This window comes from Acipenser ruthenus, chromosome 42 (assembly GCF_902713425.1).
Source record: "Acipenser ruthenus chromosome 42, fAciRut3.2 maternal haplotype, whole genome shotgun sequence".
NCBI classification, from domain to species: Eukaryota; Metazoa; Chordata; class Actinopteri; order Acipenseriformes; family Acipenseridae; genus Acipenser; species Acipenser ruthenus.
Window position 1 is genome coordinate 9,805,643 of NC_081230.1, and position 22,400 is coordinate 9,828,042.

At 37.9% G+C, this 22,400-nt stretch overlaps 2 protein-coding genes and 1 long non-coding RNA gene across 5 annotated transcripts in view; 2 read left to right on the forward strand and 1 right to left on the reverse strand.

Moving 5' to 3' along the window:
- Positions 1 to 3,796: 3,796 nt before the first annotated feature.
- On the forward strand, positions 3,797 to 7,916 carry LOC117400978 (homeobox protein Hox-C8). 2 transcript variants are annotated; one of them, XM_034001352.3, is made up of 2 exons: positions 3,797 to 4,915; positions 6,396 to 7,916. In XM_034001352.3, exons 1-2 carry the CDS (start codon positions 4,483 to 4,485, stop codon positions 6,737 to 6,739), a joined length of 777 nt encoding a protein of 258 aa, XP_033857243.2. In that variant the 5' UTR covers positions 3,797 to 4,482; the 3' UTR covers positions 6,740 to 7,916. The 2 variants fall into 2 exon arrangements, with proteins under 2 accessions (XP_033857243.2, XP_033857244.2); XM_034001353.3 differs by having other exon boundaries at positions 6,402 to 7,916.
- LOC131709306 (uncharacterized) lies at positions 4,917 to 19,585 on the reverse strand. The gene is made up of 2 exons (XR_009311474.1): positions 19,502 to 19,585; positions 4,917 to 5,088 (listed from the first exon to the last, which is right to left on the reverse strand). It is a non-coding gene; the product is annotated as an uncharacterized LOC131709306 (long non-coding RNA).
- Positions 17,355 to 22,400, forward strand: part of LOC117962250 (homeobox protein Hox-D3-like) — a 76,048-nt gene continuing 71,002 nt past the window's right edge. For both annotated transcript variants that reach the window (XM_059011703.1, XM_059011702.1), the window contains exon 1: positions 17,355 to 17,455. The gene's annotated coding sequence lies outside the window, so the exon portion shown is untranslated. The remainder of the gene's footprint in view (positions 17,456 to 22,400) is intronic.

Consider the following 22,400-nt stretch of genomic DNA (forward strand, 5'->3'; position numbering starts at 1 on the left):
TATTTATTCTAAAACTACAAATTGTCGGTCATTGATGTTCACTACTGGTTCATGAACTTTTTTTTATTTCTTATATTTGATAGGTGATTCATACACACACACACACACACACACACACACACACACACACACACACACACACACACACACACACACAGTAATCCAGTTATTTGAGCCGCTGCGTTACATAAAGTTTCCCATTAAAGGGTTGCAATGGCATTGGTCGCAAGAACAGTCTGTAGTGTCGGGCGAAATTAAAATTCAGCAGGTCGTGTTTTAAACACTCGAAGTGTCTGATGAGCCCAACACTACCGTGTCTGATCGCTTCAATCTAGTCGGATTTTCTAGTGAACTATACTTGTAGGTACGTGATATATTTATGTGGTTCTGTCACAACTAGCCAGACTCGAAATCACCGCATTGAATAGGATATCAATGTATTTAGTGATTTATTGTGTCTGCTTGTACGATTAGCTTATTAGATATTTGATTTGTTTAATTTTATGTTCACATGAACATGACTGCAGCCCCTCCTCCCAATGTTTACCATCGTAAAAGAAACGAATATAAAACAGGCTGCGGTGATGGAAGGGGCCACCAGATGGCGGTGTTGGCTAAAGATTAAATCTTTTTTTTTTCCAGTTCTCTGGTTTATGATGGCTTTTTCAGAATTGCAGGAGAGTCTAAAAAGACACCATGGAGAAAAATAACTCCCCCGCCCCCCCCCCCCCCCAAAAAAAAGTACCAGAAAATCGATAATGAACCGCTTTCAAATGTTATAAATTATCACTCTGTTGCAATTTATATACAATGGTTTTACTCATTAGCTAATACTGTGAAAAACCCATAAGATACTTACATGCATTGCATTTATTGACTTACATATACGTGTAGTGTGCTGCTTTAAATATAGGCCGATTAGAGAGATAGATACAGATAGATAGGTAGATAGGGTAAGATATTAATCGTTTGGGATAAAATGAAGATGTCAAAACGACAGCAAACTGTAGAAGAACGAGCCAAGGCAAACGCGTCATAGAATAGAATTTTCAAACACAGCCATATACGCAACGTTCTGTTGTTGGAACACAGAAAGAGTTAAATCTCAGTGTAGCCCTGAATATATATATATATATATATATATATATATATATATATATATATATATATATATAAAACGTTTTTAATAATAATAATAATAATAATAATAATAATAATAATAATAATAATAATAATATAGTATATAAGCTATTGGGTCGGGGGATTGTCTGTTCATTCGTATTGAGTGTTTACAATTAAATAACTGAAATTACAATACAATAGCGCACAAAACAATACGTTATGAGTGAATAAAAAGGGATTAGTACGAAAAGGGATTATTAAATACACACCATATATATATATATATATATATATATATATATATATATATATATATATATATATATATATATATATATATATTACACACACACACACACACACACACAGAGTAGGGCAACTAAAAAAAAAAAAAAAAAAAAATCGTAATAACTATAAATAGAGAAATCCCTCGCCGAACACTGGAATTGAAATATGAATATTCTAAGATGTTGTTTTTCATTGAAATGAAATCCAGTATCGTATTGCCTGCAGGAGATCAGCAATGATTTAAAAGTATGCAAGTTATAATTCAAATGAAAACACAGACAAGCATACACATGTGCATTACTCTTTATTGAGAATGGGTAATAACACACACACACACACACACACACACGCACACACACACATCAACACGATTTCAAACTCAATGTATACACGTAAAAAATACATTTTTTGACAGGAGGATACAAATATTACAAATCATTTTTTTTCAAAACTTATTTACAAAATACACCATAAAAAATAAAACAGAGGGAGAGACAGAGAGAGCGAGAGATTGCAATTAATAATGTAAACATATTTAAACCAATTATAGGGCTTTACACAGGTTGTGACTGGTCACTTTTTTATATTATTCAATTGTAGCATGGACAGATATTGCACATTTTTTTTATAGATGCAACCAAAGCAACGCGGCGGATTTTTTTTTTTTTTTTTTTTTTTTTTTTTAAAAGGTTGAATCTTTGACACGACCAATAAACGTCATTTTTAGTGCCTCTTCTTGGTTTTATGATGGTGTGTAAAACGAGAGAAACTCGATTTAAAAAAAAAACAACGTGAAGCGAGACGTTTAGAGTACAGAAACTAAACACACACACACCACAAACTGCTCGTTCATTTCAAGATTTTACAAGGTGTTATCGAACGTCATTTTATTTATTAAAATATATGTATAATAATTTGAATACTATTAAGGAACATACATACACATACGTACACACACATACGTACACACACACACACACATACGTACATACAGCTGAAAGGCTTTTGTCCGAAACGTCCCGAAATAAAATATTTTAATAATTTAAAACATATTATAATATATTCATTTTATTCACATTATTTATATATATTTCTAACCCCCTCCACACTATTGAATGATTATATGTTCTGAATACTGCACTCTCAATATCGACGTGTGTTTTCACCAGATCTTTCCGCCTCTCACAGTTAATCCCTGCATTATTTATAGCAGTCTTGATTCGATTGCTGCGCTTAGCCACATACATGTCATCTCGTAACATCTTTACATTAAAAAGATGCCGCCTTTAACTGAACACTGATCGCTGCCTCAGCCCAGTGATTATTATTATTACTCTTTATATTTCCCCCAAAGGGTTACAGCGAGCTTCGGGCTTTGTACTTCGCGAAAGATCAAACAATTAATGATAAAAAAAGGAAATGTACCAAGGAATTGAACTTCAGCAATCGAGTCCCGAGATGAAAATCATTTCTCTAAATCTGTTTCCCCCTGATACGTGTAATGCACGTCCTCGTGAGAAGGTGTTTTCATTATGGAGGTCGTATATAAAGCTATACAGCTATCCAAAACAATGCGTCACTGTGTATGCCAGTGAAACTCTTTGAAAGTAACAGGCTGTAATACAACTCATACTAAAACAACGCAATACTGCATATTATTATTATTATTATTATTATTATTATTATTATTATTATTATTATGATGATATGGGTCATGCAAAAAAGCACTAATCAGTAACCAAGTAATTAATAGAAGATTTATAGAATTCTCTGCAGTTCTTTGCCGTTTAAGATTGAAGAGCAATTTAGAATTTTTGTCATTTGTTTTTTACGTTTGCAATGGAATGAAAATGCAAAATGCTGCATTTTTAATGTGAATATGCTATTGCACATTAGTTTATCTTCAATGCTGAGTTTGCCATTCTCTCTCTCTCGCATTCCCTAATATCGCAATGGGGGAAGGGGGGGGGGGGGGGGGGGGGGGGGGGGTCCAGTTATTAAAGTTATCGCTTGACTATTTTCTCCTCCTCCTTAAAAAAAAAAAAGTAATGCAGCTCGCGGGCAGGGATGCGAAGGGTGACGCGGAGGGACACAAATCAGGATACTAGTGAGGGAAGGTTAATTACGAAACGCATATTCAAACCCGTCTTTATTTTGTTTCATAATCAAACGGTAGAAAACAGCGACCCTCCTTACTCCACATTACCTTTTAATAATACAAAATACCGGCTTATTTATGTATGTATTATTAATAATAATAATAATAATCTCTGTCTGACCTTTTGTGGCGAATGGATTTTGTAAGTGAGCCGACTACCCCCCCCCCCCCCCGCCCCCCCCTTTTGACCAGTAAAATATTAATGCTCGCCTTTCCTAATATCTGTTTAAGCGATTTGTTATTTTGTGTAGCTTTTCAGGGTTCAGTCAGAATGTGTCCAACACACACACACCGTTTCTTTATTAAAATTGGCTCTGCCACATTGGAAAATAAATCCAGATATTTCTCATTCCTCTTCGGCAGTAGAATTAGCGTGTGAGAGACTCGCACATGCCCGGGATTTTTGGAAGGAGAAATGGCCTTTAAGGTTTAAGAAAGGCGGCTGTGAGCGTGGTACAGGCGGAAGGAGGGAGGGGGAAGCGAGAGAGAACTACCTACCGGCGACAGCAGGTCAGGCAAGGGGGGAGAGAGAGAGAGAGAGAGAGAGAGAGAGAGAGAGAAAGAAAGAGAGAGGGCGAGAGAACCTCAGTGCAACACACACACACACACTCGATCATCATGGACTGGCTTTGAGGTAGCAGAAACAAGGGAATGAATAAGACACACGAGAGAGAAAGAGAGAGAGAGAAAGCGACTGGAGGAGAGAGAGAGAGGGGGGAGAGAGAAAACGCGTGCCGTGGTTTTAAAGAGGGCAGAGAAATTTATTTCTGTTTCCGGTTTTGATGCTGGTGGCGGTGCAAGTAGTTTTTTGTTTTTTTTAAATAAATACATATTTTAAATAATTGTATAGAGAGAGATTGTTCCTCTTGTGCAGCAAACGTCTCCCCTCCTTTTTCTTTCATGCAAAAAAAACCATGAGTTCTTATTTTGTAAATCCTCTGTTCTCCAAATACAAAGGAGGGGAGTCGCTGGAACCAACTTACTACGATTGCAGGTTTCCTCAGAGCGTCTCCCGGAGCCATGCGCTGGTTTACGGTCCAGGTGCGGCGCCTCCCGGCTTCCAACACCCGAGCCATCACGTCCAAGACTTCTTCCACCACGGAACTGCCACCGTCTCCAACTCGGGCTTTCAACAGAGCCCGTGCGCGCTGGCTTGCCACGGCGACACCTCCAAGTTCTATGGGTACGACGCTCTTCCCAGGCAGTCGCTTTACGGTTCACAGACAGAAGCGACCACGGCTCCCTACCCAGACTGTAAATCCACCGGCGCAGGCTCCAGCGAGGGGCAAAGCCACCTAGCCCAAAATTCATCTCCCAGTCTCATGTTCCCCTGGATGAGACCACACGGTTAGAACGATTTTATTGTATTTTTTTTAATGTTGGGGGTGAGGGCGGTGGGGTTGTTTGCACATTTAAAATGAATATTTTTTTTCATTGGACAGTCTTTCTTTGGAAAGAGGAGATTAGAAACGTATAGGTGGCGAATCTTCTTGTGTACCTTTGGAGCGATCCCACACATTCTGTTAAAATAAAAAGAAACGTACAAGGTCTTAGTACAGTACTTGCAACTATATCAAATATTCCAACTGGACTGTATTTGGGAAGAGGCCTTTTGAATACAGCCTGGCTGTCAGGGTTCAAAAGAAAATCGTTGTAAAAACAGACACAGTAATAATGATATGAAGTCGTGTGTGGGAGTATAGTCACAGTAAGGGGGGGCTGGTACACAATTGGTATAAAATTGGGACAATATTGACCTTCTAGCGTTTCAAAATCACGACAGCACCTTCAGAAAACAATGATGATGATGATGATGATGATGGTAGGAAGAGTAATCAATGCTTTATATCGTTATATGTCCTTGTATGCAAACATGCACTCACGTTTTTAGCGGATCCAATGCCAAAATAGCTGTAGCAATATTATGGTGTTTTGTTTTTTAAATTTATTTTCTTCCATCTTCCAGTTTCGCAGGCTATCTGAAATGCCACACAGCGCTGTGTTAACGTTCACAAGGAGTCGAGAGAGCTCGGCTGACTCCCGATTCTGAACTCTCGCTAGAGCGGCGGTTGAGACACATTCTCCGAACAGACTCTCAGCATTTGTTTTGTTTTCTCGCTACACGAGATGATATGAATCCGAAAGATTTATAGGCTTTCATTCTGAGGATAATGAGGAGGGTTACATTTAATTGCAGGGTATATAAAAACTGACGCGCTGGCTTCTACCAAAGCATACGAGAGATTGCATCAAAGAAACCGAGCGCCACAAAGTTCATTAACAGAAAAAAGCCATTCACTTTCCTGTAATCTTTCTCATACACACCGGTGCTCAGCACATTATTTCCGCATTAACAATTAAACCCGCTCAACATTATTTATTTTTTTTGTCCTGTAGTAAAACATTTTACAACACACTATTAAAATGCCAATAAACACCGATTCAGTTGCCTGCTCCGAATCTCTCGATAGAGTGCGAGGATGTGTGTCCGTGAACCATTCATAATGTTTTTGTTTACCACACCAACGCACCATATCGTTTCTAATCATCCTATGTATACACACATGTACACACACACAAATCTTTGCATGCATTACAAATATATTTATAAACATACAGATGCATGCAAATTAGCTGTATACAATTCCTAAGACTCTTTCTGCAATGGCAAATTATATATATATATATATATATATATATATATATATATATATATATATATATATATATATATATATATATATATATATATACACACACACACACGGTATTTCTATTCCCTAACTCTGGCCTCCATGATGTAAATGTGATGTCCCTTATTTCCAAGCTCCAGGGAGACGCAGTGGAAGACAAACTTACAGCCGATACCAGACCCTGGAGCTCGAAAAGGAGTTTCTGTTCAACCCTTACCTGACACGCAAGCGCCGGATCGAAGTGTCCCATGCGCTGGGTCTGACGGAGAGGCAGGTCAAGATCTGGTTTCAGAACCGCCGGATGAAATGGAAGAAGGAAAACAACAAGGACAAGTTTCCGGGACAGCGAGGGGACGAGGAAGAGAAAGAAGCCGAGGAAGAAGGGAACGAGGAAGGGGAGGGAGAAGGAGAGGGAGAGGGGAAAGAGACCGAAGAGAAAGAAGCGGAGGAGAAAGAAGACCAGAAAAGGAAGGAATGATTTTACGACTTTCTGGTTTTATGGTTATATGGTTAAATAAAAGGATGTTTACGACCATCGTTTCATTTTAGTGAGTGGAGAAATTCACACGCGGAAGACACTGTCAGCCCTTTTTTTTCGTTCGAGTCCACGCCTCACCCCCAACGTCCGCAGTAAAAGGGACAACATGGTTCACCGAGAAACAATCTCATTATTAATAACGCAAAGAACAGATCCTCCTACTGTCGTATCAAACTACCTGCTATGTTAAATTGTATTTATTCGGTGTTTAGGGTTTAGAATGAACCACACCGCCTTTGGCATCAGAGAAGCTATAAAATAGTTAGGTTTTTAATAATCAACTTGTACTACCTATTTGAAAGATTACACAATAAATTATATTATATTATATACACACACACACAGTATATTGGGTAGGATGCCCGGATTGCAAATTCATTTGAGGTATTTTACCTAGGAAGAAAAAATACTGGCGTATTAGTTTATTGTTTCTGTGGACAAAAATTCTGATACCGCATTTAAAATAATTATAATGAAACCATCGTGCTGCTGTTTAACTGAAATGATAGTTTACACTTCCACTGTTAGAACAGTGTCTTTAGAACAGCCTTCCAGGTAAATGCATTAAATCCTTCAAATACTACCTATAAAAAGTGAACTGACAGTAAAGAAACACCTTAAAATGCTATTTTTAATGTTACTTGAAAGCGAATTGCTAGAAGTTTTGGATTAAACGCAAGCTTGTATTAATACTAATGTAAAGTCTCTACCTAATATATGTAATTATATTGTTGTATGTGCCCCCCACCCCCCACCCCCCACAACTAAAACTGCCTAGATACACTCACAGTACCGTTTAATTTCTATCGTGCTTGTGGTGTAGATTAGAACATACGTGCACTGAGAATACTCTTATCTATGTCTTGGTATGTATTTGTTTGCTACATGCTCGTTCACTTGTTTTTAAGTAAAAAATAAATACATTTAAAAAAATATATATATAGTTTTGAGTGTTCACTTCCTGAATGTACCAAGCTGTTCACGACCAAGGTTCAGTACAGCAAGTAACTCTGTATTTTGTATGTGTGTAATGTTCAGTACATTGTAATACTTATAATGATCATAAATAAATAATAATAATAATAAGAAGAAGAATAATAATAAAGGTTTTAAGCTATTGGTGTTGTGTTTGCTGGTGCCCCGTGTAGCGATTCACGTTTCTCGGGGTTTTATTTTTTCTAACTAAACACTTGTTTTTATCTTCGTATTTTGACCGAGTCTTATTCGCCTTTTTTTCTATTTTAAACCCCCGTGACACATGACGTGACTCGCTCATCGCTGATGCTAATTGCATTTCATTCTTGCAGTCGCCTAGTTTATCGCTGTGCTTTTATTATTTTCACTCATTTAACATTGTTTCCAGGACAGAGTTTCTTATGTAGCAGAAAAAAAATTGGAAAATAAAAACGAAAAATGTCAAGCCCGTGACAGAAGTGCTGCTTTACTTTGTGCATTATTCCTAGCAGGGCGGATGCATTTGTAAATGATAAATTCATTCATAAAATAACCCTTTTTATCGAATGGTGGTCACATCGACAGTGTATTAACGTGTTCTGTTTAGAAGCTTTGCGCTGTCTCTGGAACCCTCATACTCTGGAGGTTCTATAAAGAACCATTCTGAAAACATACTGGAATCGCAGAATGGGTTATAAAGGAAATTTTAAAAAGCGATTTAAGGGTTCAAGGCATGTTTTATAACCAACACCCTTCAATATTATTAATCCTTATATACGCGATTTTATTTGACATTATAGAGGCCTTTTACCGATTTGATTATTGACTTGTAATGCTGAGACTTATGGGTAATCGGGATATGCAAATTTCAGCATTGCAAGAGCCAATCTTAATTATATATTCAATACTCATAACTCTAGTTATTGCTTTCTCCCATCTCAACTCGGAAGCTACTTGTGTGCGTGTGTGTGTGTTTTGAAAAGTATCCACATTGATGCAAAAACCACCTGGAGAAAGTGGTTGGTTATCTGTGTTAATTTATATGTAAACGTGTCCACACGCGTTTGTGTTCCTCGTATTTGTATTAATAAAACATCTTGAGTTTGACGAGGAATATTATATATATATATATATATATATATATATATATATATATATATATATATATATATATATATTAGTGTCAATATTTGCTTAATTGAAACCCGAGCAAAAGAAGGTTCCTTAAGATAAACAGCCGGAGAAAATGATGTAATTTTAACAAAGAAACGTCTAGTGAAGAGCTTGCTAGGAGCCCATCTTTAAAACAGAGTCCTTCGTGTGAAGAGTACAACGCAAGAAACAAAGCTGAGAGCATTGGCAACGTCATAGATAGGTTTTAAAATAACCTTTACTATTCAACTGTGTTCACAAATCATATGAAACATTACACTTCAGAAAACACTGCTTTATGATAAATAACAATAATACATGCAAGAGCAATTAATTATACACTACCAAAGAACCACAAAGCAAAGGGTCAAAATATGACAGAATGAGTATTGCATGGGATTCTCTACATTTTCAATATGCACCCTGGACTGATAAAACTACCCCTGTTCTGTGTGTCACGTTTACATGCAATATAAAAAGCAGAAGATAAAATATTCAGGACTAATAAAAGAAAAACCTAAATACAGCTCCAATGAACCTGAAACCAATTTTCTATCCTACCTGGCCATTCTATATCCCCAGTCAGTCACGATTTCTTACATTTTAAAGCAGTTTGTGTGAACTCTGTGGAGTACGAGAAATTGCCCTGATTTAAATTTGATGAAAAAACCCAAAAAACACACATGCATGCATTATAAAATATCAGTTTTGCAACCCGATAGTTTACTGCAAGGTTAGGATTAAGTGAAAGGTTTGGAGGGGTGCTAGTGATTTAAGGGCGGGATTAGGTTTATATGTAGACAGTTGTATGTCATGATGACCGTGGAGTTTTTTTGTTGCTCTGGATGAAAATCGACAACGTGCTTCACGCCTCGGACTTCGTGTTAGGTGTGGAATTTAGAAGCGCAGCTAGGGTTCCATTGGATTACTCAGTACACAAAGACGGGTTCTAAGAACCTAAAGACAATACAAGTTCCAGAGGGACTGTAAAGCTGAGTGAACACGAAGCTGCTTTGTGGCTTGGAACCTGGTTTCAGGCCCCTGCACGGCACACCAGGGGAGACTTGGGGTTTGATACAGCAGCGAGCCTCAAACTAGGTCTCCTGGAACCAGGTTTCAAGCCGCTGCTCCTGAGAAAGTGGCTTTGAGTTTAACTCCGTGTAAGCCTGCACAGCGGCTTGAATTTCACACTAGCCCTGAACCTAGTTCTTGGGTTCCAGAACGAGATTCAATTTGTTACATATTTTTTAAATGATCAGGAGTTTGGTGTGACTTACATTGTTCATCCCCTCTAGCTGTGGTAACAACTCCTCTTGGTAACCCTACAGACTCAGAAGTGAGACTAAGTCATGCATTGATGAGAACTGGTTTATTCAGAGCAGATTTACCAGGGGCCATGGGCAGATAGGTGCAAAGGGGGGCACTTCTTCTCCCCCCCTACCCCCCAGGAATCTGAATTTACAAAAAAAAACATTTACAGTATTGGTTTACATCGGATTTTAGCTCAAGTCTGTGTTGTAAATGAGGCTTAGAAGAATCATTATGCAATACAAAACCATGCTACCTGATTACTTTTAAACACCTTGACCCACCCCCCCCCCCCCCCCACCCCCCAGAATTAAATTTGGTGGACTCCCATGCCAGGAGCCTGATTCTTCAAACTCCTGGCACCTACCTGGTCTTTTCAAAAATCTAAAACAAAAGGAGTTCTGAACCCCAGGACTGGGTGCAGCAGCAGCAGCAGGGCTAGTGTGAGTTTGTAACCCTGCTCAAACTCCTGGCTCCTGATCATCTCAATAATAATAATAATAATAATAATAATAATAATAATAATAATAATAATAGACTTCATTGAGGGGAGCTCTGAACCCCAGGACTGGGTGCAGCAGCAGCAGCAGGCCTAGTGTGAGTTTGTAACCCTGCTCAAATTCCTGGCTCCTGATCATTTCAATATTAATAATAATAATAATAATAATAATATAATTGAGGGGAGCTCTGAACCTCAGGACTGAGCAGCAGCAGCAGGGCTAGTGTGAGTTTCTAACCCTGCTCAAACTCCTGGCTCCTGATCATTTCAATATTAATAATAATATAATTGAGGGGAATTCTGAACCCCAGGACTGGGTGCAGCAGCAGCAGGGCTAGTGTGAGTTTCTAACCCTGCTCAAATGCCTGAAATTTAGAAATGCTAAATTAGCAAGGTAGTCTCCAACCCAAAGTCTTTCCTTTCGACTCAATGAAAAATCATTTGCCTGGTGAAATTCCAAAGAAACAAACGTCGTCTCAACACTGCCTCCCCATTACTATCAAAATGAATCAATGCCATTATAAATATCACCAAGCGCCGAGCACAACTGAAGTATATTGCTCTATAATGCGTCTCCACTCTTACACCCTTGACGAATAGTCGGAATCTTAAGGATATTGTGGAGAAAATGGCCAGGTTGTTTACATTGGCGGCAAGGGTAAAGAATGATTCCTGGGATTATAAACCGAGACAGGGATGAAAGGATCAGCTTTTAAACAAATGAAACCGGATACTGCGTTCTTGGTCGCGTTAGCACAAACATGCTGGATTCTTTTGTGATTAATATATTGAAAGTGAATGAAGTGTTCTTGGAGTTGTAACCTCCCTTCAGGATTCATTTGTTATTTGCAATGTGTAACTTGGCTAAATTCATCAACCCTCAGACACACATTACCCGACCCAACTCAGACTCTTCAGTTTTACTATATATAGAGCACAAAAATGTTATGTTATATATATTTGTTTTCATGTATTGCCGCTACAGCCTTACACCAATGTGCAATGCCAAGTTTAACGTCAATGCTGTATTTTTGGTGAAATTCTGAAAAGGCAATTTCTGGTATGACAGAGTTCACATACATACATACATATACATCATATATATATATATATATATATATATATATATATATATATATATATATATATGTATATATATTGAATTATATAATTGAATTTATAAAGTGCCTTTCAAGAGATCAAGGCACTGTATAACAGTAAAAATACAACAAACTGCAAAAAAAAAATGAACACCAATAGAATTAAAAAATAATAATATAAAAATGCTTTAGTATAAAAAGTACGTCTTCAGGCGAGATTTAAAAACATCAAGAGAAGTGGCCTCCCTTACAGTGAGTGGCAGTGAGTTCCACAGGTACAGGGCATAGCAAGAGAAAGCCCAGTCACCCATCGACCACAGCCTAGCTTTAGGAGTTCCACAGGCACAGGGCATAGCAAGAGGAAGCCCAGTCACCCATTGACCACAGTCTAGCTTTAGGAGTTCCACAGGCACAGGGCATAGCAAGAGGAAGCCCAGTCACCCATTGACCACAGTCTAGCTTTAGGAGTTCCACAGGCACAGGGCATAGCAAGAGGAAGCCCAGTCACCCATCGACCTCAGCCTAGCTTTAGGAGTTCCACAGGCACAGGGCATAGCAAGAGAAAGCCCAGTCACCCATCGACCACAGTCTAGCTTTAGGAGTTCCACAGGCACAGGGCATAGCAAGAGGAAGCCCAGTCACCCATCGACCACAGCCTAGCTTTAGGAGTTCCACAGGCACAGGGCATAGCAAGAGAAAGCCCAGTCACCCATCGACCACAGCCTAGCTTTAGGAGTTCCACAGGCACAGGGCATAGCAAGAGGAAGCCCAGTCACCCATCGACCACAGCCTAGCTTTAGGAGTTCCACAGGCACAGGGCATAGCAAGAGAAAGCCCAGTCACCCATCGACCGCAGCCTAGCTTTAGGAGTTCCACAGGCACAGGGCATAGCAAGAGAAAGCCCAGTCACCCATCGACCACAGCCTAGCTTTAGGAGTTCCACAGGCACAGGGCATAGCAAGAGGAAGCCCAGTCACCCATCGACCTCAGCCTAGCTTTAGGAGTTCCACAGGCACAGGGCATAGCAAGAGGAAGCCCAGTCACCCATCGACCGCAGCCTAGCTTTAGGAGTTCCACAGGCACAGGGCATAGCAAGAGAAAGCCCAGTCACCCATCAACCTCAGCCTAGCTTTAGGAGTTCCACAGGCACAGGGCAAGGCAAGAGAAAGCCCAGTCACCCATCGACCACAGCCTAGCTTTAGGAGCCACTAGAAGACTTAGATCAGCTGATCGCAGGGCACGAAGAGGGGCAGAAACATGCAAGAGGTCTTTGAAATATTTAGGATCCAAATCATGAAGTGCACTGTAGGTAAGAAGCAAAATCTTAAAATCGACCCCTGAACCTCACTGGCAGTCAGTGGAGGGAGGCCAGGCCTGGGGTTATATGCTCCGATCCAGCAGTTGTAGTTAAAACACGAGCTGCTGAATTCTGTACCAGCTGGAGTCTCTGAAGAGCCCGGCAAGACACCCCAGCCAACAGACCATTACAATAATCAATGCGTGTGGAAATACATTCGTACACAGAATTTAAACCACCTTTTGTAATAGCGCTCTCTCTCTCTCTCTCATTATATAAAATAATATATATATATCTCGAGATATGGATATAAAAATAACAGGCATTTGTGGTTTCTTCCAAAGGGAACTGCTTCAGATTCTATCTTTAGAACCGGCAATAAAACCTTTTTAGTGTCTCTTAAAACGCTGAAGGCAACAGCCATTTAACTGTTGAAGATACTCACTATGTTGGTTTCCCCAACCCCCAGTAAAATGTTATTTGTAGACTTTTTAGACTACCCTAAAGTGTCCCATAGTAAAAGCACAGCCAAGTGCAATAAAACACAACGCAAGCATGGTGAAGCATTGACAAGCACCCTAAAGAATAGCGCGGGATGGTAAATGCATTAGAACCACGGTAAAACTACTAAACGAAAAATAAATACATTCATTACAATTAAACGTGCAAAGATTTTTTTTTATTTAAATGTTTTTTTGCAATAGAAATCAGTGTCCGTGCATTTGCATCGGGTTCTGTTTTAAAGTCTCTGCGGGAAAGAAAGAGCAGGCTTGAAAACAGATTAACAGAGTTTAAAATCTAATTTAAAAGAAACTCACCACATCGGGGAACGCCGAGATATAGCCTCCTGTCCTGCAATAAGGACTCGTTTAATTTAAAAGGGCAAAATACTTACCCTGTAACGAAATGTAGTTTTCGATTACAGATTTAAAATTTGCTTTTAAAATGAACCTGTATTTCATACATCCTTTAGATCGGGATCTCTCTCTTAAACGAAGGAGCATTTTAAACTTAACAACGGGAGAAAAATCCAAGCGAAAGTGCCTTGGAGTGAATGAACATGGCGAGATGTTTATTCACAGGAAATGCACGAATTGATCGAATGGCGTAATATCGGCTTACATATACACACATGTATGCGAGCATGTAAATGCGCACATTATATATATATATATATATAATGTGTATAATTGTATCACGTTAAATTTCCTAGGTAGCTATTTTATTAATGCATGTATTTTTGTCTGTTTTTCAAAGTTTTGGCATAACAAATTGTCCAACTCCACAGAGTTCAGACGAACTATTTTAAAATGTCTACAAATTTAAATTGAAATCGTCGGCCTATTAATGTGTTGCATATGCATATATATATATATATATATAATATATATATATATATATATATATTTTTTTTAAATAATAAATATCAAAATGAAACTAAATAAATTAAAAAGTCTTATTACATCTATGTATATATCTATCGTATGAATAGATAAGACACGCCGATTGCCTAACGTACAGAATCCGGGCTGCGATGTTGATTGTTTTAATAAAAATCCTGCGGTTAGATACAGATGCATCAGCTTTGACCAGCTGGCCAGTCAAATCAGTAAACCAAATTGTGCTTTTAAAAAGAAAATCAAATCACATTCCGTTTGAAAAATAAAAAGCATTTTAAAACACTCCCATGTATAAATGAATATACATACATACACACAGACAATAGTATTTCAAATATACAAACACAGAAAGAAGACCAATATAAATGATCTATTATATATATATATATATATATATATATATATATATATATATATATATATATATATATATATATTGCTTTTTCAATCCAGTTTTAGAAAATGTTAGTGTTAACCCGTTTCGTCTCGCTCATTATATATATATATATATATATATATATATATATATATATATATATATATATATATATATATATATATATATATATTATACACACAGAGATAGAGAATTCTGTTTTATTTTTCGTAAATAACCACAGAGACATATGTAAAATGAAGAGCGCTTATCTAATAGAAATGAATCCCAATATAACAGAAACGGATAGATCGACTCTCCATTTTACAAATATTAGAGAGAAAGAAGGAAAGAAAGAATATTATGCAGCAAGTGTTCAAATACGAGCTCATCCGGTGCAGAGCATTCTCTTTGAATTTTCCTTGACACGGATGGAAGCTTTATGACAACCGACATTTCCTTCAGCCAAACGGGAGCGAGCGGGCCGCGTCTGCTCGGGTTTTATGGAGAGGCTTGTCCGCCCGCATTGTGAGCGCGGCGAAGCTATTGTTTCTTATATTGCATTAACAGGAAGCCGCTTCCTTCATTAGAGTTTTAACTACCTGCTGTAAAGTTTATTGGAGGTTTGTAAAATCTGCTGAAATTGCCTGCATCCGACCCCGATTCAGCCGTTTTATTACGAGAGCCTGTCTGACTGGAGAGGAGAACTCGACTACGTGCAAGCAAAACTGTTTTAATTGTTTATCTATCGTGTATACAAAACCAAACGTAGGAGACGTTATAGAATAAATGATTAGTGATGTACATTTAACGGTGTGCCCTGGGCACCCCAACTTCATACATGCATACCCCCAAAAGTACACGCTGCGAGGCCTATAAGGAAACACACGAATAGAGCGATTTGTTTAGTATTATTATTATTATTATTATTATTATTATTATTATTATTATTAATAATAATAATAATCTACTCTTGACAGTAAATAAATAAATATAGAAATCCTTACCCAATTTAGAGCTATTCCAGGATGTGTGTCCGGTTAGCGTTGTCATGTGAGGCGGTGATTGTGAAAACCAGCAACACACACACACACACACTGAGACACTCACTGAGACACACACACACACACACACACACACACACACACACACACACTGACACACACACACACTGAGACACACACACATGTTTGCATTCCTATATTTGTGGGGACTTGTCATTGACTCTCAGTATATTTGAATCTCAGTTTTATTTACCATTTCTAACTCCAGTCAGTCAAAAACTCCACACTTGGTTAAAGTCGACAACAAACTCAATATTTTGGCATAACGTCGTTTTTTCAGGAGTTACTAACTTTGTGGGTGCATTTTCTCAAATGTTGTCGTCTCATTGATAGCAATACCTGTCCACACACACACACACACACACACACACAGTGTTATATTAGGGCACAAACACACACAGTTACATTATATATATATATATATATATATATATTATAATGTCTGGAAACATGAAAAAAACTGTGTGGGTAAGTTATTGCCACAAACTCTTTATCCTGCGATCAAAGTCACCACTGGACTGTTTCGCTTGAGTTTGCATGGTTGCCTATATAGCGGTGTATTATTTTTTATAGCCTATTTCACATACTTGTGCTTTCAACGGTATTGTTTTATAATGCGCATTTCATCTTATGGGGAACTTAAGCTGACTGCATATCATCTAAACCTCACCTTGTAAAAAAAAAACGAGAACCCCCCCCCCCCAGCCCATTACATGCGTCACTGATACTTTTTATACTTCAATATGTCCATATCTTAATAGAAGGGGGGGGGAGGGTCTTTTTGAAGGTCAGACCGGGCTCTGTGCCTTCCTTAATTATACGTATCAAAAATAAAATGAGATATTTACTCGCAAATAAGAGTGCAAATCATTTAGACACAGTGAAAATGGGGGGAGGAGAGAAATAAAAAGGGAGAGAGAGAGAGAGAGAGAGAATGCATTCCTCGTTGTTTGGGGGGAAATTTACAGCGGAGTCATAAAACTTTACGGCTGGATCAGAACTTGGATTGGCTGGCGAGGGTCACGTGGTCCTCTTCCGTGAACATGAACTTTTTTATTGTGGTTTTGCCTGTGAGTGTAAGGCGCTGTTTCACTGCTTAAGCCTTCTACACGGCACCACAGTCGGCGGCAGAGCGAACGTTTCTTTAATTCTGTTTTTTTTTGTGCGGTGGTTTTGGGGGCGAGTGTTAATCCCCCCCCCCCCCCCTTCTCTCTCCCTCTCTCCAATAACGAGTTTATGGCTGCCTCCTGCCCCCCCTCGTTTCACCCCTTGAGGGTCTAACCAGCTGAACATTTCCTTGGAAGAATTTAAACATCAGAGAAATCCATCGGGTTGTAAATACCTTTTCTGCTTCCCTATCTGATCCTCTAAGAGATAAGCGAGGTTTTTTGTCTTCCATTTCCCATCCCCTCGTTTTATTTATTCATTGTACCTCTTATCCAACACCGCCGTTTCTGGACCTACAAACCTGCGTCATTCGAACACAGCCGCAGACGGAACACTCGGGTAAGTGAACGTTCGCTTATTGGTTTAAAATGTCTATCTAATGGTCTGTAACCGCGGGTGGCGAGATAATTCTGCAACTCCTTTTAGGCGTAGAAAAGAAAATGTGGAGATCATATTCTGTTTACTTGAGGGAGAGCGGCTAACAGCGTGAATCTGGCTGCACTGGAGACGTGTACGGTGGGGGGTAGGGGAGGGGGGTCCAATTTTGCCAACTTTCCTTTTTTTTCCTCTCCGAGTTTATGATGTCATATAGAGTGATGTGTGTAACACAGCAAGTCCGGGGCTTATAGACGCGTTTATAGTCAGTGTGTCCAGATTGATATGAAGCTATTTCTATGGTATGATGATCACACATGGAAAGAGACAAGCAGTTGATAAAAAATAACAATAAAATCCTATGCAACATTTGCTTTGTCGTCATACACGACTCCCATTGATGTCGCCCTTGCTTTAGTTCGGTTCTGTGTGTGTCTCACCCCTATCCTAGGTTTGCATGCACCTGACTATACATATTTCATATTTGGTTACGCCAATTAACGATTTCATGTGAATGCTGTCTAACGCACCCTTGGCAATCGAACACATGCATATACACACACACACACAAAACTCAGAGCAATCTCAGGTTTAAATATAAGCAGTCTTTATAGCGCGGAGCAAGGACACGATTGTGCACATTTGCAATGCGACACGAGCAAAGCGGGGATGCGACAGGACACACAGAGCGATGGTTGAAGCTCTCTCCCAAGATCACTGTTCAGCCCCGCCGCCACTCCTGTCTAGAGAGAATATTGGGAGCAATGGTGTTTCTACACGATGCCCGTATTGATCATTGCTGTGTTTAATTGATTATGTATTGGCGTTTATTAGGCGGGTTACACCGCTCCTGTCCAGTTCGTTTTATATCATTGGAGCGCAGAAGCGTGAAGAATGTCACATGTTTAAAATGCAACAACCAAATGTATTCTTATTATTGTATTTATTGAACATTAGGGTTGATTCGATTCTAGGAATGGTAAGGATATTACGTATTTGCCGAGAACAGCCAGTCATTAAACAGTATAGCGCGGCTGTACTGGTATCAGGTTACCGCGGATATTGTAACGAGGGACACACACGCAAAACAGGGCATTCACCATTTCTCTCTTTTTCACTGTACCGGTATCGCTGAAATATTTAGCAATTCCAAAGAGACACAAAGCTGCTTCGAAGGGGATCGCAGGGCTATATGCGAGAGATTTAGAATCGAGTTTGACGTTATTTTTTTTTTTTTACAATATTTCTGTCTGTTTATATTTCAGGCTCTGAGTCTTCTGAATGCATTTATTAATTTCCTGCATCAAAAAAATTCCAGATTACCGTGCTTCTATTTTAGAATATAAGTCTGCAAAAATAAAAACAAAGTTTGCATACTGTTCAACATTTCATAATTATTTGATGCGTTAATGCTGGAATCGGCTGTTGAATCTGTTACACACACTTCATAACCCGATATTGAAAAATAAACATCTGATGCCGACACAAACACATGATATTAATTGATTTTATAGAAAGGGTTGTGCATATTTGGCCAACATATAATAATAATAATAATAATAATAATAATAATAATAATAATAATATAGAAGGCATTTTGATTAGCTTTTAGTCAAATGGCACTCGAAATGTATTTCTATAAAGACACAGTTTGATAGAGTGGATTGGATGAATCCTATTTCAAAATCCAAATTGCATTGCGGTATTAAGCAGAATGCAAGCGGGTGCAGCGTCTTTGCTTGTGTTTCTTCGTCACTGTTTTAATATACAGACAATGAAAACCCGACTTGCAATATCCAGGTTCTTATTTAACAGAATAGTGTGGCGTTTTAAAAACAGCAGCGTCATCCGACACCGCGCGGCCGCGCTGTTAATCAGGGACCCCGGTCACGCTGGCATTGCTTTCACATTGAAGACCAAATGCAACTTTAACCGTCTCTCTCTAACTTATCAGCAGCGAAACAGGACACAGCGCCAAATAGAAACGCTAGAAATAAACACACAACCTACCTGAAGCGGAAGCGGCCCTGTCTTTACCATGCAATCCACAATCTCCAGTCCCCATTGCCCACAAACCGTTTTCAAACAAACAAGCAAACGCTAGCTGCTGTTTTTTTTTTCTCATTGTTCATCCGGGTTCATTAATTAATTTGCTCAGGTGTGTTTAGGGCGGTGTTTTAAAAACGTGTATTTAAAGGGACATGCACCCCCTTTTTAACTAACCTGCCTGGTATTAAACTACAGCAAAAATCATCTCCACAGTAAGAGACTCCTCGTGCGTGGTTTAGCAGGACTGTATTCGCTACTTATTTGGAGTAGTTAACAGCAATATTATATGTAGTGTAATATCTAATATATGACTGCAGGGGAAAAACAAGCAAAGTGAGAGTATTGTTCAGCCTCTGATAGATACTGTGTTGAATGGTGTTTCAGCTTTGGCAGAATGGCGTCAGTGCATTGCATACTATTTTCAAGCTTCAATTTCATGGAGATGTATTTCTGCAATAAATGATATATTTTTAAAATAAAATAAAATAATAATAATAATAATAATAATAATAATAATAATAATAATATTAATAATAATAATATTAATAATAATAATAATAATAGGAATATGCAATACGAAGTGCAAATGTGTTTGTTTGCCTTGTAGGCAGATCTACACAGTTAGTGTATATTATTATTGTTATTATTATTATTATTATTATTATTATTATTATTATTATTATTATTATTATTATAATACAATAATGCACTATGGATAGGCGTTCTCTGATTTTATTATTCATATTTTATTGCAGCATTGTGCTGGCGTTAACGAGTTTGTGTATATGTTTGAGGTTTGATAAAAAAGAAGAAGAAAACAGGTGGATTTTGGAGGTTTTTTGAGTTGTGTAATAATATGCTGTTTTATTTTTATTTATTTATTTATTTATTTATTGCAACACAAAGAATGCAGTAATATTTATTCTTGGAATAATAATTGTGATACATGCCTACGTCATGAAGATTATTACATATTTAAAATTCTACCTTAACCATCTGTTTATCTGTCTATCTATCTATCTATCTATCTATCTATCTATCTATCTATCTATCTATCTGTCTATAGATAGTAGGTAGATAGATAGATTGATTTGTCCAAGCTGTAACAGAACTGTTAGGAGTATTTTCAATATTTCTGTTATTATGTTGAACAAGATGTTTTGCAGGGTGATTAGTTTCAAGGCACAGATTACACGTATGAACGATATGAACAATGTTATAGTTTCTATTCTCTTTTGAACACGTTTCTATTCGGCTGATAGATTGCTGTGTGTTTTCAACTGCGAGCCGCGCACGTTACTGGCCTACCAGTTCATTTCATTTCAGTGGATTGCAGAAATCCAGGACAGAAGACCCCTGCCGTGTTTACTGCTGTTGTTTACGGATAACAGCCCGCACTGCCCCCTTGTGTTCAGTTGTAGTCAATGACAAGCGAGCTCACATATGGAATGTCTGTCTGCGCGCTTGGCCCCGTTGATGGAAATAAATAATAATAATAATAATAATAAAAACGATGAATAATTTATTGATCAGGTTTTAATTGCTCGGAGGTGTCAGCGGGCGCAGATTTATACCGGCGGAGTGCTGTTTACAGCAACGATGGCCCTTCACTTTCCTCTCGCTGCTTGCTGTAGTTCACAGCGCACGTTCGCTGCTAGTTGACTATTAAAAATGTTTATTTTATGTAAATACACGACAGATATTGATTTATTACACAAGCTAATCATATTTGCAATCAGTGGTTTTGCCGTTCCTGGCAGTCTCCGCTATACTGTGTTCAGCATCTGTTCATTTGAACCAGATTGCTGTGTATATACTGTATATATATATATATATATATATATATATATATATTCACTTCCAAAAACCCAAACCTTACTGTAGTAATGAACATACCACCAGTGTAGCTCAAGGCTCTGTTAACGATTAAACTTTATATCAAATTAGCGTGTCAATGAACAGCGAGACGTGTGATTTAAAAAAACAAACTCAAGGGCAATATGCCAGCTGGTATATTTATTCACCACACACGCATGCGTGTTTTATTATATAGACTCATTCATAACACAAATATAATAATGTTTCAGAATCACCCGTGATTTTTATTATATATATATATATATATATATATATATATATATATATATATATATATATATATATATATATATATATATATATATATATATATATGCGCTGCCAAACCAAATATTGCAGAATGAAACCTAAAACTGAATAAACAGATTTGGATTATTATTATTATTATTATTATTATTATTATTATTATTATTATTATTATTATTAATAATAATAATAATAATAATAATAATAATAATAATAATAATAATTTATTTCTTAGCAGGCGCCCTTATCCAAGGCGACTTACAGTCCTAAACAAAAATACATTTCAAGAATCACAGTACAAGTATTAATACAATTAAGAGCAAGATAAAACACAATGACTTCATTTCTAGCAAGTACAAGTATATGACAAAATACAATTCAGTAATCAGAGCAGATAACAGTGTCAGTGATAGTTACATCAGGATACGATTAAATGCAAAATACTACAGATTGAATAACACTAGTGGCAGATTACAGTACTCTGTAAAGTACAGGATTAAATGCAGTAAAATAGGAAGCAGATAAGAGCAAGTAAAGCGCATTTAAGGAAGAGTGATAAGTGCCCAGATATGTGTATTGTTCCAGATCAGATAGACAGACAAAATACACACAGACACACACACACACGTTTGGTTTGCAATGTGTATACATTTTTTTGCAGGCTGTCATGCCATACATTTCTAAGGGAAGGACGGCAGTTATTACATTCTCTTTGCAATGGCATGCATCATTGATG

Coding starts and splice junctions, on each gene's coding strand:
- LOC117400978 (XM_034001352.3), top strand. CDS start 4,483: ATGAGTTCTTATTTTGTAAATCCTCTGTTCTCCAAATACAAAGGAGGG. Junction 4,916..6,395: donor CCCCTGGATGAGACCACACG/GTTAGAACGATT, acceptor CTTATTTCCAAG/CTCCAGGGAGACGCAGTGGA.